The 23,252-nt window shown below is 38.5% G+C and overlaps 1 protein-coding gene and 1 long non-coding RNA gene across 3 annotated transcripts; one reads left to right on the forward strand and one right to left on the reverse strand.

Annotated features, from left to right (window-relative positions):
• The first annotated feature begins 48 nt into the window (after positions 1–48).
• On the forward strand, positions 49–3,381 carry LOC121400679. The gene is made up of 2 exons (XR_005965904.1): positions 49–256; positions 1,335–3,381. It is a non-coding gene; the product is annotated as an uncharacterized LOC121400679 (long non-coding RNA).
• A 5,324-nt stretch (positions 3,382–8,705) lies between these two features.
• Positions 8,706–22,731, reverse strand: cdk2.S (cyclin-dependent kinase 2 S homeolog). 2 transcript variants are annotated; one of them, NM_001090651.1, is given in 7 exon segments: positions 9,475–9,576; positions 11,989–12,192; positions 13,575–13,676; positions 15,182–15,352; positions 17,362–17,482; positions 17,859–17,936; positions 22,493–22,626. In NM_001090651.1, coding segments are annotated over 7 exon segments (894 nt in total). In that variant the 5' UTR covers positions 22,609–22,626.
• Positions 22,732–23,252: the final 521 nt, after the last annotated feature.

The raw sequence follows: 23,252 nt of genomic DNA on the forward strand, positions 1-23,252 counted from the left end.
TTGCCTTCCTCTGGATCAACTAATTAGGCAGGTTATAGATAGACTTAAGGTTGAACCTGATGTACATGTGTCTTTTTTTTTCAACCTTACTTACTATGTAAGTTGCTGTTTTTGCAGTTGCACAGCAGCACCCGAGCTCCAGTCCTCCCTTACGGATTCTGGAGCTTACTGGACCGGAGACAGCCTGTTAATTGACCACTACCTAACAGGTTTGCCAAATTGCCAAAGTTGTGAGCAGAGTAAGAATACTTATTGTGTAAGTACAACATTACTACTATTTTATGGGCAAATGGGTGATAGTGGATAGTAGATATAGCAGTGTTAATGAGTATGCTAATTAATGAGTATGCCTACTTAATAAAACTATATCGTTAAATACACCTTACCTTTGGCTTTTGTTGTCATTTGGTTATAACTCTATTAACAGAGCATATTAATAGCTGACTTATTGATTAACTAGTATTAAAAGTTTAATGTTATATAGTGATGTGTTGTAATTATTGAAGATGTTTCACTACTCATCCGAGCATCTTCTTGGATGTTGCATGAATGGATGTGTGAAGTGTCCAGAACACTCCACACATCCATTCATGCAACTCTCACAAGTAAAACCTGTTTCTAGGAGTTGCATGACACATTGGATAATCCTATCACAGTAACTACACAGATTCAACACCTCTGTGAACCTCAGATGTCACCTATCTGAAGAGTTACAATGTGCCATTGTGATTGGATTAGTGGAAGAGTTTATATGCTGAGAATTTCCCACACCAGTCAGTTGAACTGAAGGAGCTGCTCGGATGAGTAGTGAAACGTCTTCAATAAGTAATTACTTATATTAGATATACCATGACCTGGATGAATGAAAATCTTCATAGTTACACTGTACGTAAAAACCTCAATGCAGGTGCCATAAAGCAGGACGGGACTGCTGCTTACAATGGGGATCAGATAGGATCCGTGCAGCCACTGGGACAGAATGCTCTGTTATACAGATAGCTAGAATATCAACCATAAGGCAGAGCAGGACTGATTTCAATAGATTTCCAGTAAAATCACTTTATTCCAGCATAAAATGACGACTTTGATATGTAAGTTAATCATTTTCCATCACTTTTTCACTTTAAAAAACAAGATATTTTGAGGCACTGTGGTCTACACAAAGTTTAGCTGTTTACTTTTAGCAGTGGGTGCTAAGGCATATGGGATGTTATTGTGAGCAGTGTGATGAACTCTTGGGGAAACTGTGAGCTATAATTTGCTCATTTAAGACCAATTTGTTCCATTTATGAACTTCGTATACACCATACCAATATTGTGTACTTTGCTTACAGATAGCAAGATGAAGAGCAGCTCAGTGGCTCAGCAAAGCAAAAGTTCAGCAGCTACTCCAAATTCTCCACCAAGGATGAAAGGCAGACTGTGAAATTGCAGATTTAATGATAATTGGCTTGCAGTTCCTGCCTTTACATCCTGGTTGGCTCGCACATCAGATGAAAACTCTGCACAATGCATAGTTTCTGAGTGTATTTGGTATAAAATACGAAGGTGTTGATGCAGTAAAGCAGCATGCCACTGGGAAGAGACATCTAGCTGCTATGCAGAGTAAGAAGAAGGGCAGCCTCATAACAAATTTCTTCTATAGTGCACAGAGCAAGGAGCAAGATTTTGTAACGGCAGCAGAGCTAACCCAAGTCTTTCATGCAGCGAAGCACCACCACAGCTATCTTATCATCAGACTGTGGAAGCAAGTTAAATGTAAAATTATTCAGTGATTCCCAAATATCTATATAAATATAGACACCAATAACATCATTGCATATATGGCAGATAATGCTTCTGTAAACTATGGTAAACATTGCTCAGTTTTTCAAAAGTTGAAGGCATCCAACCCAGTCTCATTAAGGCAAACTGCCATGTTCTACATAATACTGCAAGACATGCACTAAAAATTCTAAGTTTTGATGTAGAGAACCTTGTATTAAAGGTTTTCAATGAATTTTCGTGCAGTGAACTTAAAACATGCTTTGAATTTGTCCAACAGGACTATGATAAGGTTCTCCGTCATGTTCCAATCCGTTGGTTAAGCCTTTCTGCTGCAGTAGAGCGGCTAATTCTTGATTTGGGAACCAATCAAAATCTACTTTTTGCAGTGTGGAGAATCAGAGTGTCACTCTGCAATCTGGAGCTTTATAAAGGACCAACAAGATTCTTTAAGTTAGTCACTTACATTGCAGGAGTGCTACATTTATATTGTGCACTCTTTTTTCTCCAAATCAATCAAAACTTTGGAGCAGGATTCACTAACTTCTCCAGAACTGTTCAGAATTATGTTGGATATCAAAAGGCAGATACAGGATAGAAGAAATGATTTTTTTTTGGCTTTAGAGTAAATAAAGATTTGCCAAAACTGCCTGATAATGAGCAGAGAAAATTCCGCCAAGAAGCTGCAGGGTGCTTTGACCGAGCCCTTGAATATTTAGATAAGTGGTTTGATTTTGAATCATCACCATACAAATATTTTGCTTGTTTAAATTTTGAGAAGGTGCCATCACTAGAGGAGATTGTAAAAGTTGGTGAACTTATGAATGTTCCAGTTACAGAGTGCAGTGAAGAGACCTGTACAGGGAGTGCTGTTTGTTGAAGTCGGCATTTCCAGCAATTAGGGAAATGACAGCGCTCTCTTGTTCTGACAAGTGGCTTCATTTCTTTCACAACACAGAAGCTCCAAACCTACTGAAAATGGTTCAGGCAGTACTAGCTATACCACGCAGTAATGCTTTTGTAGAACGTGTTTTCAGTGTCATGAATAACCTGAGGATCGACGAAAGGAACAGGCTTAACACAACCATTGTTAAAAGTGAACTCTGCATACGTTATAATTTACTTTATTCATGTTCCGAATTTTATGACATGGCAATTAAAAATTGAGAACTGATGGAATGGTTGCTATAAGAATAACTATTCTTGAAAGTGTTCTAGTGTTCTAGGAAACCATAAGGAAGTAATGTGTTTTGTTGCTACTTGCACTAATTTGCACTTTTATTTACAAGGGAAAGACAAGGCATTTTGCGTACATCAGGAACCCCAATCTGTGAATCTAAACTGTTACATTATTTGTAGCATAATATTTTTCATTGTCTACTGTTTTTTTGTATGAAACACTAATAGGAAGATTTATAGTTTGTTGCATTTGTTGAAGGGGTGTTTTACCCAAAACCGCTTTTTTTTGCATATTAAGAGAGAGTTTTTGGCCATGTTATATTTTGTTTCTGTGAAAATATATGTCTTGCGCAAAATTAAAAACGAAGTTGTATATTTTGTTCAATAAAAGCAGTACAAGGGAATGATTTATTTCTACTGCTTTTCTCTTTGCCTGAACCCACAGTGCCTGAATTGTATTATTATGTTTCAAGATGGAGTAAAAGGTTGCAACTTCTTAAGAGAATGCAGCACATGAAAATAAAAAGCTAGAACGCTTTTGGCACCTACAGAAAAAAAAGCAGAATTTGCTAGGCACAGGGGGTGTGGCTTTGTGTGGGATTGGGGTGTGGCTTTGGGCAGGGCTAAGGCCAGTATTTTTTTCCAGAAAAGGTGGCAACCCTAGGTTCAGCAAACTGCAGCAGCATCCATCAATTGCATGTTGGGAAGTGTAGTTCTGCTACATCTAAACAACAGAAGAGCTGGGCAAAGAGAATGAACGTACATACCTATGTACTGCACGTGTACACACACAAAATATCACCCACAAGCTGCCTCATGCTTAATGTAAACATTTACACCACCAGGCCCAGGGGTCACAGAACACAGAAAAGATCCACTGAAACGTCCAGGGACAAGTATACACAAAAATAGCTTACTGGCCACTTAAAACGGAAGTCTGTAAGAAGCAATCATATAACAAGTTTGGGTTCTTTGAGTGACAAGCACTAACGCCAACAGAATTTTCCGCTTCACGTCAGGGACACAACCTCCTCTCTGCATTTAGGAAACTCTTGAAGCAAAGAGGAAGCAAATCATAAACGAAATAAGGGGACTTAAGTGGGAGGGGTTGCTTACTGTGTAAGCCAATCAGCGTTTGGGAACACCTGAGGACTGCTTCCAATCAGGAATAACAATTCGTCAAGCGATAGTTTCTCTTTCCGGATACTGGAGGAGGCGTAGGAAGTGTTGGCGCAGAGCTTTGGACACGGTCACGAGTGCTGATGTGAGGGAAAGAAAGTACGTGGGAGCGACGGTTCAATCATGTTTAGCATTGGGCGTTTTCCTTTTGTTTTATAAAGGGAACATGGAGCTGGTAAAACAGTGATATCCGTGTTTCAGTCTGCATTTACTTTCTCACGACCACAGTACTTTCGATAATCTATACCATGTGACTCGTGATATCCTGACATGTTTGTTGTGTATGGAGAATTGGAGATGGCTCCATTGAACTGCAGTTAGGCTTGTCAGCTTTGGGAAAATATTACAAATTAACTCACACTGTGCTTGCCTGTTTGTAATAACAATCTCCCACTGACCCGCCTCTCACCGCTGAATGCATTCTCAACTTAATAATTTGCTGGAAAACTTACCCTTCCTCTCCCCACCTTCCTGAACTCCACCTCCTGGAAATTGTTTATATAGTAAATAAAGTATAGTGATGGGCAAATTTATTCGCCAGGGGCGAATTAGCGCAATTCGCTGTCGGCAAATAAATTTGCGAAACAGCTGCGAAAATTCGCCGGCATAAAAATAAAAAAATTGTCGCTGGAGTAAAAAAAACAACGAGATGAGATGCCAGCGCCGCTTCGCAAATTTTTCACATATTTCACGAATTTCGCTGGAAATTCGCAAATTTTTCGGCGAAAATTCGCCCATCACTAATAAAGTACCCCCTCTTGTAAATGATAAGAATATTATAAGTTACCAAGGAGTTTCATGACCATACAGGTCATGGAACTCTGAGGTAACTTCTAATATCTTCATATTTTGCAACTGGGGGTACTTTATTATAATACACAAATTTCAGTGAGTCATGTGACAGAATTGACATCAGAACTCACCGTTTATAACTGATGACATCAGAACTCACCGTTTATAAGGATAGAATTTACAAGTTATTCATGGCTTTTGTGTATTATAGATTTATATTCAGTCTATATGAGCCTGTCTTGTTTTTTTCCATCCTGCTGCCCCTTCAGAATCAGCCTCCCTGGATACGTCCCCAGCCCTTTGTCACCACAGGTAATGGTGGTAACCTTACCATCTAATGCAGCTAGGGTTGCCGCCTTTTCTAGAAAAAAAAATCCCGTCTTTCCTATATAATTTCTTTTTTCCCTACTAATAACATTGGGATCAACCATAATTTTTACCGGCCAGGCCGGTAAAATAACAGCCAGTGGCAACCCTAAATGCAGGGGGTCCCCAACCTTTTTTTACCCGTGAGCCACATTCAAATGTAAAAAAAAGTTGGAGAGCAACAAAGCATAAAAATAGACAAATACAAGATTCCTCTGCACCCTCATTGCACCCCCGCCTAATGTTTTTAAAAACTAGTGGTGAGCACAACTTTCCCTTGTTTGTTATAGTTCTACAAGAGCAGTGACCAGCTCCATGTTGTAGCTCCCACCCCCTCCAACTATAGTCAGGTGATCCCACTGGTGTCTAATAAAAGGGCAGCCAAGTTTGGGAGTTTTACTTTGAAAGCAGCTAGTAAGTTGCAGGTAAAACGTATTCGTCCCTTTTATAAAATGTATAATTAAACCATAGAATTCTTAATGAATCAGATGAAAATTGAGCATAGGACTGGCCAGATATGGGATGACTTTGACGTAGTTGGCCAGCTTAAATATATTGCAATATATGGACAAACAATCCCTGTGTTGTTTAAAGGGTAAGGCATTTTTCAGTAGCAGTATGCACAAAATGTCTCTGTCTTAAATATATTGATAATGGGTTGAGTGCAGAGGAATCTTGTATTTGTCTATATGTATTTTGTGGTCACACCCTCATTGCACCCCTGCCTAATGTTTTTAAAAACTAGTGGTGAGCACAACTTTCCCTTGTTTGTTAAAGCATAAAAATAGTTCCATAGGGTGCCAAATATGGGATGTAATTGGCTATTGGTAGACCCTATTTGGACTGCAGCCTACAGGAGGCTCTGTTTGGCTGTACACATGGTTTTTATGCAACTAAAACAAACAATGGAAAGTTGTGCTCACCACTAATTTTTAAAACCATTAGGCGGGGGTGCAATGAGGGTGTGACCACAAAATACATATAGACAAATACAAGAGTCCTCTGCACTCCAGCCATTCGCCAGCATGACGTCATTTTGTTACTTCGCCGACTTACTAACAGTCGCTGGCGTAACTTCGCTAGCAAAGGAGATAAGACTCTAGCGGTAATTTGCTCCCTTATGCCTGACGAAGTTGTGCTCTGGCGAATGGACATAACTAGGGATGCACCGAATCCACTTTTTTGGATTCGGCCGAGCCCCCGAATCCTTTGTGAAAGATTCGGCCGAATACCGAACCCTAATTTGCATATGCAAATTAGGGGTGGGAAGGGAAAACATTTTTTTACTTCCTTGTTTTCTGACAAAGTCACGTGATTTCCCTCCCGTCCCTAATTTGCATATGCAAATTAGGATTCGGCTCGGCCAGGCGGAAGGATTCGGCCGAATCCTGCTGAAAAAGGCCGAATCCTGGCCGAATCCCGAACCGAATCCTGGATTCGGTGCATCCCTAGACATAAATGCGCAAATGCACTAAGACGCGGACTTTAATGAACGTTACTTTCAATTATGGCAAACTTGCCTTCGCCAGCTCAGACCAGGCGAAGTGCAATAGAGTAGATAGGATTTCCTCAAAAAATAGCTGAAAATGTTTCTAAGGTAAAGCTGTCCAAGGTAAAGCTGTCACGGATCTCTCGCTCGATTGCTCTGAGGGTGCCTCTCTCAGGAGGTGAAATAGAGCGCTGCAGGATGGATGGTCGCCTTTTCTGAACAGGACCGGAAGTGGAGTTTCAGTAAGTGATTTCTTAATAAAGGCTTTGCAATTTTACATTTGTGTTGGTGTTTATTTTTCGATGTATACTAACAAATTAAAAAAAAATTTTTTTTTGATGTTACTGCTCCTTTAAGGCAGTGCTGTGTGAGTAGCATGAGGCAGGTAATAGATACAGAAGTAGAAAGCTTTTCTGAGACATGAGCTGAGAACTGCAGAGCTCTTTTTCTATGTTTTAAACCTATTTTTACTGCTTTGCCATTATAATTATTTAGAGCAACATCTGTTACAGTGCTTTCCTATGCCAAAGCTAGCTAGCTAGAGATAGATAGATATTACCATCATGTAGCTTTTTATATTAAATATATATACCATCATGTAGCTTTTTTTCTAGTAATTCATACTATTTTTTTTTTTTTTTTGACGCTTGACCATCTTTTAGCATTCTCATTTCTCTGAATCAGGCATAGGGTGCATTTCTGAGGGATGTTCTTTGGAGCTTGTGCTCTAATGTGATCTGAATCAGTTTCTAAAGAGAAAGGAGCCAGTAGTGTTAACCTTTTAAGTGCCAGCAGAATTTCTCCATTTCATTTGCACTCAGTGCCAGATGTTTTTTGAAAATGTTGTGCTCTCATTTTAGGGGCATTTCCTGGGGGAGGTGGGTAGTTTGCCTAGGAAAACTATACATTGTTTCTAAATCTGCTTGAGGTTTTGCGTATTTCCACTCCTGGAACAAGATTTAGAGCTCTAAATATAAAATAAAAATTACTTTTATTTTTCAGGATATAGGGTTTTATACTCAAAAATTCAACTGATACTAACATTTATTAGTGCATTGGAGAATTTCTATATTTATAAATCTCTCTCTCTCAAATATATTACAGGTAATATTGTATTGTGGAAAAGGTAAGTATTGGTTATACTTTCAATGTGAATACCCATTTATTGTACAGCACTGCAAAATATAGGTGGTCTTTATGATCTAGCAAATGGATGATGCTAAATTACGTTCGATTTTTACTGTTCACAGCACAGTTACAGCTTTATGTTAACTTTAGGTCCTAGATAATAAAGGGTCTTCTAACATTTGTTTTACTAGCAGCTAAATTATTGTTGTATTTCAACATTCACCCTACAGGTGTCACTGCAGGCATTCTTAATGGAATGTTGTGATGGCTGATTCTGTTAATGCTTTTATGAGTGTCTTGGATGATTTCTTGGACAAGCAGAATATAAAGGCTATTGTGATACTAAACTCTATATCATATGTGTAAGGGGGAATCACCAAAGAAAAACTCACATACTACACCTTCTATTCATTCCTATGGGATTTTTTAGAAACATATTTATCAAATGGTGTACACTTACTTTCAACAAAAAAAAACAAAACACACTTCTAAAAATCCACAGGAATGAAGAAAATGTGAGATTTTCTGTGCTGGTCCCTAATTTAACACTTTTATGTAGCTGCCCCTGTTTTTGTCTAGATTTATAGCTATGAAATGAACATCTAGTACTTCCTGACCTTGATAAAACAGACAAAATGTCTAGCCCCATGTCAGATTTCAAAATTGAATATAAAAAAAATCTGTTTGCTCTTTTGGAAAATGGATTTCAGTGCAGATTTCTCCTGGAGCTGCACTGTTAACTGATGCATTTTGGAAAAAAAATCAAGTTTTCCCATGACAGTATCCCTTTCAACACTACCCACCAGCATAATAATAATATTATTTTAATTAACTTCAGGACTAACATGAATGGTACAGACTAAAACACACAATTAACGGTTAAAACATAAAATTAAAAACAGTTGCATCCAAAAATAAAAGGTGCAAAAATAATTTTTTTTTACAGAATAGCAGTCTGTTGTGTTGTTTCTCTTAATACCTTTATCTAATTTCTGCAGACCAGTTGTTTTAGTGCCAATGGTTCATAGTTAGCATGCTGTAAAGCATGATAACCTATTTCAACAGAGCTACCAGCTGTGCCTGTATTACAAGCATACAAGGTAGCTCACAGTTAAAAAAAACTTACATGTTGAATGATATTGGCTAGGATAATTCAGTAGAGAATATTGCAATTGTTAAACTTCACAGAGCATTAGAAGATATAAAATAACCCACCCAATGAAATATGCACCAAAGTGCTTATAGAGACTGACCTAAAAATTTGACTTTCTGAATTGAATAATAAGATTAAAATTCTAGCTGTTTATATTCTTCGCAGATTCCTAAACTTTAGATGTCAAGAGAACTTGAAATTTGTTGGCGTATAGCATGAAAAACATATTTTGCAAAAGGAACAAATTTACTTTAAAATGCTGCTGCTTCTGTGTTTGGTGTGAAACGGATCTGATGGATACAAAGTCATTCTTAGAAGAGGGTTGCAAGATTCCACAAACGCTGCTCATTTTCGGTCATTCCACAAACGCTGCTCATTTTCGGTCATCTTATAAACCATTGTACTTTCAGTTCCACGCGTATGTCTAAATCAGATGTGGAGTAGGTCTGCTCACATCTCGGAAGAAAGGATGGGTCAGCGCTACTTTAGCAGAAATCCGTTTGTTGGAGTCATACTGAAGCATTTGCTGGAAAGAAAGTTTAAACATCGGTAAACAAGACCAGGGAAAGAACAAAGCTAAATAAAAATATAATTGCCAGTGATGTCAAATGTGATAAATAAATAATATCATTAACATACTATCTTATCATAACCTCATAATTATTAAATCATGATAATTCAACATGTCTCCCCAAGCGGTGGGTTCGGGGCGCTGCACTCACAGCATTGCAAGGTGTTAAGTTTGAACATTGTGAACCCATTAATAAGTTAGTAGGGTTTATGCGCATCCAATTTGGTGTGGTTTGGTACTTAAAAGGAGAAACAAACCCTTAATAAAAAAAAACCTCCTCCCCAACTTAGCGCCCCCCCCCGGGCACATGCCCCTAACTCTTAAACCCTCCATGCAGAATCAGTCCAGCGGAGTTCACGGGCGCCATCTTCAGGCTCTTCAGTAATCTTCGGAATGAGACAGGCGCTTGGGTAATTTTTGGGTGTTTCGGCGCATGCACAGTTGTCGTGAAACAGAATATTGCTCAAACTGCGCATGCTCCGATTCGCCAGTCTCATTCCCAAAATTGCCGAAGAGAAGAAGATGGTGCCCGTGAACTCCGCTGGACAGAGTCTGCAAGAAAGAGTAAGTAAAGAGTTAGGGGCAGGGAGGGACTACATTGTAGGGGTAGGGTTTTTTTTTTATTAAGGGTTTGTTTCTCCTTTAATTGATCAAATACTTAAAGGGGATGAAAATGTAATACAATACAATCAATTAAATATTCTGCATTGTTTCTGAAATAATCAAGTAATAATAAATAATCAAGTTTATATTCACTCTCCCTCTCTCTGAATCCGTTTCTCTCCATTCTGTCTTCATACAGGAGTTGGGTGTCATATTGGATCTAACGGTCAATGTCTGACACCCAACTGCTGCATGAAGACAGAATGGAGAGAAACAGATTCAGAGAGAGGGAGAGTGAATATAAACTTGATTATTTATTATTACTTGATTATATCAGAAACGATGCAGAATATTTAATTGGTTGTATTTACAATGTTTCTTATTTTATTATGATGAAGCTTATATTAAATTTTCACGTGAAAAGATCCCCTTTAACTCAGAATATCAAACCCATCCACAATCTCTCATAGTACTTTTCATCAAATGATATGAAAGGTGCATGTGTAGAATTATGTGCATTGTGGTATTAATATTTTAATGGCTTGGTGTATCCTAGTAGACAATAGGACAGGTAATCCTGTTACTTTTCAGGGGACAATACAAAAACAATTATTACATAATGTGGCAGAGTGAGGGGGATTTGTAGGCAAAAGAAGCAATATTTCTGCCAGCAGCTCTGTGGTTAATCCTGTCATACAAGCATGTGCATTGGTTTCCAATTAACCCAGCTGCTGGGTTTTAAAAAGTGTGGTTTCTAGCTCACTGTGTTGCCTGTGAGAGGAGAGCTCCTCAGAGAGACTTCTCTGTTCAGAAAGCCACCGTTTGCAAAACAGGTGAATACTTTCTTTGTGTTTTGAACGCCAGGGTCAGGATAGCTGACTGGCGTTCTAGAAAGGGAAACGGGGTGTTTAGTTAACTGCTGGAGAGGAGTAGGATTTTATTTTGTTTTGTGCAAGCCCTAAAATGGGCAGCTTATTGTTTGATATACAAATTGCAATTAAAGCCAAAGCTGCACCTTCTGTTGCAAGACCCGCTGTTTCTTCACTGCCAATCGGTCGCAATAGTTACTATAGGTGCGGGACCGTTATCCAGAATGCTCGAGACCTGGGTCTTCCGGTTAACGTATCTTTCCATTAACGTATCTTTCCATTATATGGATATTCATACATTAAGTTTACTAAAAGATCATGTAAACATTAAATAAGCCCAATAGACTGGGTTTGCCTCCAATAAGGATTAATTACAGTATCTTAGTTTGATCAAGTACAAGCTACTGTTTTATTTTTACAGACAAAGGACATTTTAAAAAAAATTGGATTATTTGGATAAAATGGAATCTATTCATAAATTGGAGTAGGGATGCACCGAATCCTTCTGCCCGGCCGAACCGAATCCTAATTTGCATATACAAATTAGGGGCGGGTAGGGAAATTGCACTACTTTTTGTAAAAAAAAAAAAAAACCAAACCAAAGTAAAAATGTTTTCCCCTTCCCACCCCTAATTTGCATATGCAAATTAGGGTTCTGATTCGGTTCAGTATTCGGCTGAATCTTTAGCAAGGATTCAGGGGATGCACCTAATCCAAAATAGTGGATTTGGTGCATCCCTAATTTGGAGCTTTCTGGATAACTGGCTTCCTGCAGTGCAGTTAAAAAGATTTAATTGCCCTTTTTTTTTTTTTTTTTTAATCAGAACAGTAAAAGAAAAGCCAGATGAATATGACAACATCCATTTTAGAAGGACAGCCAATCAAACACACTTACAGCTAAAAGATCTCTACCATCCTCATCCAAAGGTGGTACCACTTTGCTAAAGTCCTGTCGGATCCACTTGGGAAAGGTTGACTTGTAATCTGGCATAGTTGTGACTCCTGGCCAGGACACTTCATCAGGGGTCCCCAGTGTTCGAAAGATACGAAAAAGCTGATCAATTTCAGAATCTCCTGGAAAAAGCGCTCTCCTGGTGATCTATCAAAGAATTAACAAATACTGTACATTCACCTTCAGAACAGAGTGGAAGGAGCATTATAGATTAATTTGATTTGACCTCTTTATTTATAGGCGCTTTTATTTTGTTCCCTGCAAGATACATCTTTGCATTGCATTTAAATAAGGAGATCATCCACCAAATCGATGGCGTTTGTTGCATATTTTACTCATTTAATCGTAAAAATTACAGTCTTTGCAGTAAGGAGCAAAATAATGAATATGACTATACTTTATACAGAAATACAGAGGAATAAACTTTGGCTATATAGATGCATGTGGCCCATCTGCAAGGTAAAATCTACAACCCACAACCACCAGATGGTTATTTCTAAATATTATAGTGACCAAGAATCGCACTGGTCAATTTGATAATGACACCACATTATACAACGGAGCTCTTCATCATCCCAATCAGTTATCCCTCCAAGACACACATTCCTTTATCAGCAGCCCTAACTACGCATAAAAGCTGCTTCAGTATGACCCTCTTACATCCCAAGTTTTAGAGGAAGGAAGTAATGGGCCAAAGCTTTTAGGATTCCAACCACACTGAAGTCACGCTGAGTGGAATACATAAAAGCCTTTATTCTCATTTTGTCTACTAGAATCTGCTACGTTTGTCGTACATTCTTGCTAAACAATTTCTGATTTTCCCTTCAGGCAGAGACATTATAAAAGTATGCGCAGACCCAATCAGCAGACACCAAAAAGGGCAGTTATATGATCATCACACTAAACAGGGTAATCAATACTAGACAAATATTAGAATAATATAAAAAAAAAAAAAAAGTTATTCGAACTCAATTCGAGTTTTTCAAAAAATTTGAATTAGATTTTTGACATACATCATACACTAGCCCTTTAACCTTTAACTCAAATTAGACTATTCACTACCTAAAACCTGCCAAATTGCTGTTTAAGTCAATGGGATCAATTCGAAGTTGTTTGCAGCCTTCCTAACTTGTATCGAGTTTTAAAAAATTTAAATCGAATTCGATTCAAATTTAATTTGAGTTTTCGGGTCGATCCCATTCACCAGTTTCAAAAATTTGATTTTTATAATAAATTTCAAGTTCATGGGAGTTTGAGAGTTTTAAAAAATGCAGATGAATTCAAAATTCGACCCTTGATAAATGTGCCACTAAGGCGCAGAATAATCAAAGTGTGATATTTAAACTCACCACAAAAAAAACTCACTTTCTATTCATTCCTATGGGATTTTTAGAATCTTATTTGAGTTTTTCTGTGGCGAGTTCAAATCTCACCCTAAAACTGCATTTCAAAAATGTTGTTCTTTCAACCATGTACAATTAATTAGCTAGTGAGAAGAAATGCAACAAGATGAATAAACCTGTTTATACCATTTCAGCAAAAATACATCCCAGGCTCCAGATATCTACAGCCGTGGAGTAGAACTTGCAGCCAAGAAGGATTTCTGGTGCTCTGTACCACAGAGTGACAACCTGAAGAGAGCAAGAATACAGGATAATTGAAATGGCAGCTGCATGCATTTATATAATATGATCTCTGCAACAGGGATTGCAAAATTAAGATATAAAAACTTGCACAATAGTAGATATTGAACCACGTGATGAAGCTCTGGTCGGACATTGTTGGATCACACGTACATGGGTCTAAACATAGACATAATTTCATAGCTGCAAAGTGATAACTGTATCAGCTGAAAAGTGAATAAGCCCAAAAAAGATTTCACTATATTTCATATTTTTCCTCTGCTTTCAACTACTTGGTAACTATGCAACAACAGTTATTCTGTACTGTATACAAAACAAAGGTAGAGAAAAGTGTGCCCTAAAGGTAATGCAAGTATAGGGTGTAGAGGAATAATACATATATTCATTTTCTTTTATCCTCTAGAGCAGTTGGCATATTAAAGATTTATCAAAAATGCTTGGAACATGGGTTTTTTGGATGAGATCTTTCCGTTATTTGGATCTTCATACCTTACGTCTACTTAAAATAATTTAAATATTAAATAAACCCAATAGCCCTATTGTGCCTCCAATAAAGAAGACATATATCTCAGTTGGGATCAAGTACAAGGTACTGTTTTGTTATTAGAGACAAAAGTAATCATTTTCAAAAACTTGAGTAATTGTATTATAATGGAGTCTATGGACGATGGCCTTCTCGTAATTTGGAGCTTTCTGGATAAAGGGTTTCCTGAGAACAGCCCCCATACTTGTTTCAAATAAGTATTGCAAAAATTAATCCACAAATTTGGGCAAAATAGTGGGGTTAAAAAGCAAATAAATTATGTATTTTTACTCCTTTTTTAGATGGTTTTCATTATTATTTTTTTTTTTTTAACACAAAGGCAACTATATTTTTTGCGCATTGAGATCATATGCCCAGTTGTAGAATGGGGACTTCCAGATGGACAGTGTTTAGTCACTCTGTATAAAAGCTATTAAAAAGCGTACAGGTATGGGAATGGTTATCCAAAATGCTCAGGACCTGGGGTTTTCAGGATAATGGATCTTCCAGTAACCTGGATCTTCATACCTTAAGACTACTAGAAAATCATGTAAACATTAAATAAACCCAATAGGCTGGTTGTGCTTCCAATAAGGATTAATTATATTTTAGTTGGGATCAAGTACAAGATACTGTCTTATGATTACAGAGAAAAAGGAAATCGTTTTTAAAAATTTGGATTATTTAATCATAATGGAGTCTATGGGAGACGACCTTTCCGTAATTCTGGATAATGTGTTTCCAGATAACAGATCCCATACCTGTACTAGGTTAGTTAGAAATTCGACTACTGTTGTGCACCTGTACAATAACTTTTTTACAGGATCCAGTATGGAAGCTAGAGGTGGGGCTTTGATTTGAGTAGATAGAATGCTACGAGGTAATTCATGGACAATAAGAAAGGAAATAAAAGGAGCAGCAAGTGAATAAAATGTGCTGGTATGGAAGGCAGGCTGCTCGGGAGACTAACCTCATGAGTGAAGGTTCTCACAGGCACACCAAATGCCCGAGCTAGTCCAAAGTCGGCAAGTTTGATGGCTCCATCAGAATTAATAAGCAGGTTCTGTGGTTTTAGATCACGATGTAAGACACGATGTGAGTGGCAGAAAGCCAAACCTTGAAGCAACTGGAACAGATAGCTCTGTGGATAGTGGAGAATGAAGACTTACTGATCAAAAGATCATTCATAGAGATTATTGTTCGTCAGATGTAACATATATAGCACAGGGCTTTTGAATGGGATAGTTTCATGTGACAATAATCATGTCACCTCCAGACTTTTAAATGGGAATTTCACTTGAAATATTTTGCAGGTGTAAATTTAGAAATGGTGAAAGCATGTTTTATGATGTTAATTGTCATGTACCAAATTGAAATGTAAAACACTGTCAACAGCCATCTGGACCTCAAAAGCCACAAATAAAATAAAGCAATTACAAATTAAGAGCTGTTGCAACCCGACGTCTGAGCTGCAGGCTGAAAAGAGCCTTGAGAAACCATTTACATCCAAATAGACATGATACATAAATTGCAGTTTTTCTGACCTAAGGGATTAGGAAATAGTTTCCTCACGAGGCAACTTTGGGCGACTTCGGAAAAGGATTAATTGTCCCTTCGTTTGGATCAAGTACAAGGTACTGTTTTATGATTACAGAGCAAAAGGAAATATTAAGATTTGGATTATTTTATTATAATGGAGTCTATGGGAGACGGGCTTTCCGCATATCGGAGCTTTCTGGATAACAGGTTTCCGGATAATGGATCCAATACCTGTACTGGCCAAATTAGTGGGTTAATCTCCTTCCACTATAAAAATTGTATCTATCTATCTATATACACAGTTCAAAATGGACCAGCACTCCAGTAAACTGTGTTGATTTGTTTCACAGTGTCGCATCTTATCTGATATACACTCATGATAATTTTGTTTATTTGCACACAGGTTGTCACAGAAGTGAAATCAGACGAATTCAGGATTTTTGGCTGCTGGTGTTGTCTGCCTGATGGCAACTGTCAAAACTCTCCATGTAACTTTAGCACAAGGAAACCTTATTTGCTAATGTTTTAATGACACACTTGCATTTTCAAGGACCAATATTATAGTGTATTTATATAGTGCCGACATTCTTTGCATCATTTACATCATTCCCCGCCCAAGCAGAACTTACAATCTAAAGTCTCTATCTCACACAATTTTATCAGGAGCCAATTAACTCGCCTGTAGTCATCCACAGGGAAAACATACAAACTTTTCACAGAACCCAGGACCCCATTACTGCGCAGCCATTTACTGCAGCACCATACAGGTCAGTGTACTCCTCAAACACGTCTATGAAGATTCTCATTTATCCAGGTCACGATATACAGTATCTAGTAGAATTAATTCAAAGGCAACTGGACATTTATGGGCAGATTTATCAAAGGTAAAATTTAGAATTTATGGGAATTTTTTTTTACACTTATAAATTTGAATATACTCACAGCTCGAATGGGAGATTATTTAAGAAAATATTCGAACGTCTAATATTCGATCGATAGTCCCGACCCGAAAATTCTAATTGAATTTGAATCCAAATAGAGTTTTACCTCTGAAAAAAACTTGAATGTCAAGAATGGTTCAACAGACCTCTGCCATTGACTTGTAAATGAACTCAGCGGGTTTTAGGTGGCGGATATTCAAATTAGAACTAGAGATTTGAATTAGAATAAAACTCTAAATTTCAAGAGAAATCTCGCCCGCAGGTGATCAAACGGCCAATAATAAGCACTCCTCTGGATTTATTTCAGTGGCTGCATGCAACACGCTTTTTACACGCTGAGACCCTAGGCAATCTCACAAATCTGCCCTCTTTGGCATTTTCAAGCAGTATCTCAGTATCACTGCAGGTAAAGTTTTTTTCGCTCACCAATTCACTTAATCACCCGCAGGGGGAGATTATCTGTCATAGCCCTTATAGAAAACGTTAAAATGTCCCCCCCCTCCCACCAATTGTTTTATTTATTTTTTTCATTAAGCAAAAAATTATTTATTTTTTTTAGGCGACGACCCCCCCCTTTAAAGTACCATCAGTTTGTGATGGGTACATTAATGTTATAGCGAGTTTCTGTTATTCATAAAATGCAGGTAGAATAGACAAATGTATCTCTTACTTTAACTAGGGCCAATGAAATTCCAGAAATGTTTGAACCGTCCATGAATTTCTTCAGATCTTGGTTAAGGAACTCGAAGACAAGGTAGAGCTTGTTTTCCGTATGAATGACATCAAGAAGCCTGTGAATGACACAAGACAACATAAGCAAAATGGAACAATGTAAACAAAATAAAAAAACATTAAAAGGGGAACTATCGTGAAAATGAAAATTTAATATTAGCTTCAGCATACTGAAATAAGAAACTTTCTAAATAAGATTAATTAAATATTCTGCATCATTTCTAAAATAATCAAGTTTATCTTCACTATCCCTCTCAGCATCTGCTTCTCTTTATTGTCTTCTTGCAGCAGACTTGATGGTACAAAATATTTGATTGATTGTAGTTAGAAAGTTTCTTATTTCAGTATGCTGAAGCTTATATTACATTTTCATTTTCATGATAGTTCCCCTTTTAAATCTGGTAAGCAGTAGACTTATCAGCCCTAGTTTCCTACTTCACAATGTTGGGATGGTTCAGTTCTTTGAGGAGGGAAATTTCCCGGATGGCTGTGCTTGGAACTCCTTCTGTCTCACTGGAAAAATAAATAAATAAAAACAAAAGAAGTCAGCAAAAGCTCCACTACCAATAAACACAAGTTTATACTCACCCCCACCCCCTATTTCTTTAGCAAGCATGTTTTTATTTTAACCAAGACAAAACAAACATTTCTGCTAAAGCAACATGTCACTGGTTTTGTCTGAGCTTAGTCCATAGGTTTACAGCAATATTTTCAGCTGAATGGGTCAGCAATAAATGGTACAAGTGCAAAAGAATGACAATATTCATTTAAACGGTATTGTAGCTCTTAGGGTACACACCAGGGCCTACATACAAATTTGCAGGCGATGCCTCTACACATTTTTTTTATAGCTTTATAAGTGGTCTAGCGTACCCAGTGTATTTTCAGTCCGTGTATTTACTTGCATCCCGCCAGCCAATGTGTAATATAAGGCCATAAATATGATGTTGTGTTAAAGCATTAGTGAGATGGGGGGGGGGGGTAGGACCTGGCATGGATATTGGGGTAATGGCTTGCTTTGCAGGTAAATATACAATGGTTGAGAATCAAAAGCTTTATACTGCAAAGATGTGAAATGATACAAAGAAGTGTTTTTCGAAGGTTAAATGTCCCTTTCTAGTTAGTTACCCATGCATTCTTAAAAGGATTGTTCGACTTTAAATTAACTTTTAGCATGATGCAGAGAGTGATATTCTGAGACAATCTGCAATTGGTTTTCATTTTTTTTTTGTGTTTTTTTATTCAGCAGCTCTCCAATTTCAGCCATCCGGTTGCTAGGGTTCAAAATACCCATTGATTTGAATAATCACGTACATACAAACAGGCTTGATAAAGGGCTGACTAAGCCAGAAACATTGCCTGTGTTGTGGCACAAAAAAACACTTCACATGTTCACATTTTCGGAGTGCTGCTGGAACATTTTCTTTCACTGATTTGAATAAGAGACTGGAATGGAAATAGAAGAGGGTCTGAATAGAAAGAGGAGTAATAAAAAGTAGCGATAACAATACATTTGTAGCCATACAGAACATTTCTTTTGTTGGGGTCATTATTTGAAATCCAAAATGAGCTAGAAGGCAAATAATTTAAAAACTATAAAGAAAAAATGAAGACAAATTGGAAATTTCCTTAGAATTAGCCATTCTATGACATACTAAAAGTTAATCAAAATTACCCATTAAATTAAATCAGTAAAACGAATAAACCAATACAAAACAAACTTTGATTTGTAGTTTCCACCTGTAATTAAAACTCAAAATAGAAAAACAAATTCACTTCTAATTTGCTTTGAACAGAATCTAGTTTCCATAGGCAGAAACACCACAACTTGCTTAACTCTAAGCATTCTGTCGCTTAACAGTTATTAAATTGTCCAGTAGATAAAAGGCCTGAAATTGTTGCATGTGCCATTGCCCTAATATTTTAATTGTTCTCCTAAAAATCTTGCATTATCCTCAAAATCTGCTGTAGGGTTACAGATCCCCACAGTAAATGTGTTTTTAAGAGTTACAGAAAAATGACCCACCTGCAACTAAATATTCAGACTCACAGTCGCTGCAAGTAATGGGATGTAAAGCAATACAATGGAGGGCACTTCAATAGAAAGAGCAACTTTTTATTGGTGGATCGCTGTGGATATCACTGGACTTGACAATTAAGATTTGGGAAGAAGATTCTTGGTGCAACACCGTATGACATTGCATGAAACACTGGAACAAAAATGAATACCATATATATAATATATATTTTTCTATGTCAAGCTAAAACTCCTTAAACAAGGAGTGTTCTTTGGGTTTGTAACAGTAATATTTATCTCACGATGACAGATGCTTTAGTCACAAGTTTGAAAAGTCAAAAGTCTTCATGAAAATTTTCTCAGCACACAAATGAATGTTGTTCTCATTATCCATCAGATGCCAATGAAGTGTCAGAGCCATACAAAGGCAACTAGAATCTCCAAAGAATGCATAAAGCAAAGGACATCTTCAGTTGCAATGCAACCTTCTACTAATAACTGTTGTTTGACACGGTCATAGCAGCACAGGTATGGTCCTGGTCATCCAAAATGTCTGGGACCTAGGGGTTTTCCTGGGGTAAAGATGACCAATAGATGCAGAGAAGTGCAGGAGTTCACAGGCGCCATCTTCAGATCAATTCACCTACACAGAGTTTGCTGGTGCATGCGAAGCCCAAGATGCCACAGGATTTGTTTTGGCATGTGCCAGCAAGATCTCTATTGAGGAATTTATTCAAAGAAAACCTGAATATACAGAAGATTGGCTCCTGTGAACTCCAATGTGCTACTCTGTATCTATAGGTCAGCTTTACAAACAGGGACACTTTTCCTTGTAATAGACCCTGCTGGGAGGGAGGCCAATGAGAAGCAGTGAATGGGGGCTTTTGTCTGTGGAGGTTTAGTTCTCCTTCCAAGGGGGAACCTCCCCTTTTCAATCCACGTAGTTCAAACAACAACACACTCCCTTTTAGCTAAATGAATAGGGATTGTGCTAAACATACTTTTTGCCTATTGTTTTAATTAAATGAGAACTAAGCTCCGTTGGTACAAAAGTCCCCCTCAACTGCTCCCCATAGATCTTACGCAAATCTTCATCACTGCATATTTTATTGAATTTTGTACGTGGGGGGTTACTTCTCCTGTAAGAAATATCTATGATTTCTGGCATTAAATAAGAATATGAAACCAGTTTCCTTTGCTGTCACTGGAGGTCCCAATGAATTTATAAGGAGCTGATAAAAAGAATGACTAAGATACCCCCCAATAATGAGCTTCTTCAAGGTAATGCCACACAGGGCTGAAAATTATCCAGCAAGAATCAGCACCTAAGCTGGCATCATCCTCCTACCTAGCCTACACCCGGATCCATTGTTTATATCGACAGACCAATTTTCAGCCCACAACACAGATTCACTGCAGGCAGAGAATCGGCCACTCCACTGCTCCCCCTCTCTTCTGCAGGCATGGCAGGGTTCGGAGTGAAATGTAAAAATGTGTGTTTCCATGAAATCTGCCTACACCTGAGCGCAGGTAATGATTCCAAGAGCATGCAGCGCAGCAGATTCAACAACTGCATTTCTCCGTGGCCAAGATCCCTGTCGTGGGTCTCTAGCCTAAAGGCTGCTGCTTAAGAATCAGCAACATCAAAAAATTAAATTGCCAAAAGTAATAAAAATCAAATGCAGTGTTGCCCTGCACTAGTAAAACTGCTGTGTTTGCTTCATAAACACTACTATTGTTTATATAAAGAAGCTGCTGTGTAGCCATGGGGGCCGCCATTCAAAGGAGAAAAGGCTCAGGTTACACAGCAGATTGTTTATATAAACTATAGTAGTGTTTGTGAAGCAAACAGACCCGTTTTACCAGTGCAGGACAACACTACATGATATTCTCATTACTTTAAAACGCTTTCATTTTTTGGTGTTACTGTTCCTTTAGGGTCGGGGCACGCGGGCAGATTTGGGGAGATTTTTAGCCGGCGGAAGGCAGATCGGTCGTCCTGAAGAAGGAGGAGGAGATGTGTCTCCTGGCGACTAATCTCCCCGAATCTGCCCAGAACCTTAAAGATAAGGTAGAGGTTTGTTTAAAGGTAGACAGGGATCTCTGAACAAATTGCCCTGTTTATTAGGGTGATGGCAGACAGGAAGATTAGTCGCCCATTGACGAACCTTCTCTACTGCAGGCTACTAATCTCCTTAAATGCCTTCCCGCCTGCAAGAATACGAATCGCTGACGGGATAGCATAGGAATCACTTTGGATTTCCGAGGTCGCCTCATGAGAAAACTTTTGGCAACTTCAGAAATCTGAAGCGATTCGTATGCCATCCTGCCAGCGATTTGTATTCTTGCCGGCAGAAAGGCAATTGGGGGATTAGTTGCCCACAGTAGAGAAGGATTGTCACTGGGCGACTAATCTCTGTCTGGCAACACCCTAAAGGAGTCTTTTTTTTTTTAAGAATTCAATTCCAGCACAAATCCTATTGAATGTGCTCATTGTTAGGTGCATACGGTCCCTATAAATGAACTTTACTTGATGTTAAGTGACGAGGGGGGGAGAGGATTTTTAACCATAACATTGTTGTAGAGACAAAATGTGGGTCAGAACCCACACAGGAGTATAGTGAGACAAAGAATTAGATCCGATCCTTTCCTCCCCTCCTACTGGGGAAGGAGTCACTTGTGGGGCATCAGAATTGTAGCTTTTGTGCAAATGATTCCAACAAGATCTCAGCTCTGCAATATTGTAACTACTGAATTCTACTTTTTCTTCTACAGTAGGAAATATTGTTCAAGCCCTAAGCAAATCAAGGGCTGTGTCAGGCACTAGAACAAATCACTGGTTGCTATGTAATGTTATTGTATTACGGTATTACTGTTAGCACGTTATGTCACTGAATCGTGACGTGTCGCTATTTCCCCACACGTCCCATCTGTCCTGTTCTAACTGGCCTCCCCTCAAGCTGAACACCGTCTGACACACTTTACGCTTTGTCGCAAACTCCAAATCCCCTGCGATGGTCCTTTTTGACTTTTATAACCCGGGGCAACTCACGTGTCCAAGCGTATCTTTTTCAGAGCCACAATTTCCCCGGTCTCTCTGTTCCGAGCCTTGTACACCACCCCGTACGTGCCCTCCCCGATCTTCTCCACCTTCTGGAAATTCTCCATGGCCGGGGGACACTGCTGTAGGACTCTGCCCCAAATCGGGCTCAGTAACTACACTCACTTCCGGGATCCCCACAAAGCTGCCTGCAGAAACTTCCCGCCACTAGTTGGTCACGCCCCCTACATTTCTAATTGGGGAATGCCTTTTACTCCCCCCCTCCCGTCCCCTGGGAGATCTCGTGACGTCACTGCATCTTAAGCCGCCTTTTTGCTTTTCCCGGGTAACTACTGTGTGTCATCTTATAAACAGCGCACTTCTGTGTCTGAGGTAGAACGTAGCGTTTGACAAAGACGTTAGCCCGACCCCTTGGAAGAGATGTGTGGTGGGGGGTAGGCAACGCATTATCCATAGTGAGATGGGGAATAATAAACAAATAAATCAAACAGGACTCCCATTTTATGTTTATCAAGGACCAATAACAATGGTGTGAAAAATAGGAAACACATTAAGCTTAAAATAGTCAAAGGGCATAAGGTTGGGCGTTGGCTCCTCAACATATTGTACTTTACTGTATTGCAGTAACATATTAATAATGTTATGCTTTAGGCGTTGTCATATATCCACAGTAGGCCCAGCCACCATAAAATAATTGGAGCGGCCTGGTGTGATTCTTACCCCCTCCCTAGGGTTGCCACCTTTTCAGGAA

The sequence above is a fragment of the Xenopus laevis genome, chromosome 2S (assembly GCF_017654675.1).
Source record: "Xenopus laevis strain J_2021 chromosome 2S, Xenopus_laevis_v10.1, whole genome shotgun sequence".
Classification (NCBI taxonomy): Eukaryota; Metazoa; Chordata; class Amphibia; order Anura; family Pipidae; genus Xenopus; species Xenopus laevis.

Coding starts and splice junctions, on each gene's coding strand:
- cdk2.S (XM_041583050.1), bottom strand. CDS start 22,608: ATGGAGAATTTCCAGAAGGTGGAGAAGATCGGGGAGGGCACGTACGGG. Junction 17,483..17,858: donor AACCATCCCAACATTGTGAA/GTAGGAAACTAG, acceptor TGTCATTCACAG/GCTTCTTGATGTCATTCATA. Junction 12,193..13,574: donor GATGTATTTTTGCTGAAATG/GTATAAACAGGT, acceptor ATTCTTTGATAG/ATCACCAGGAGAGCGCTTTT.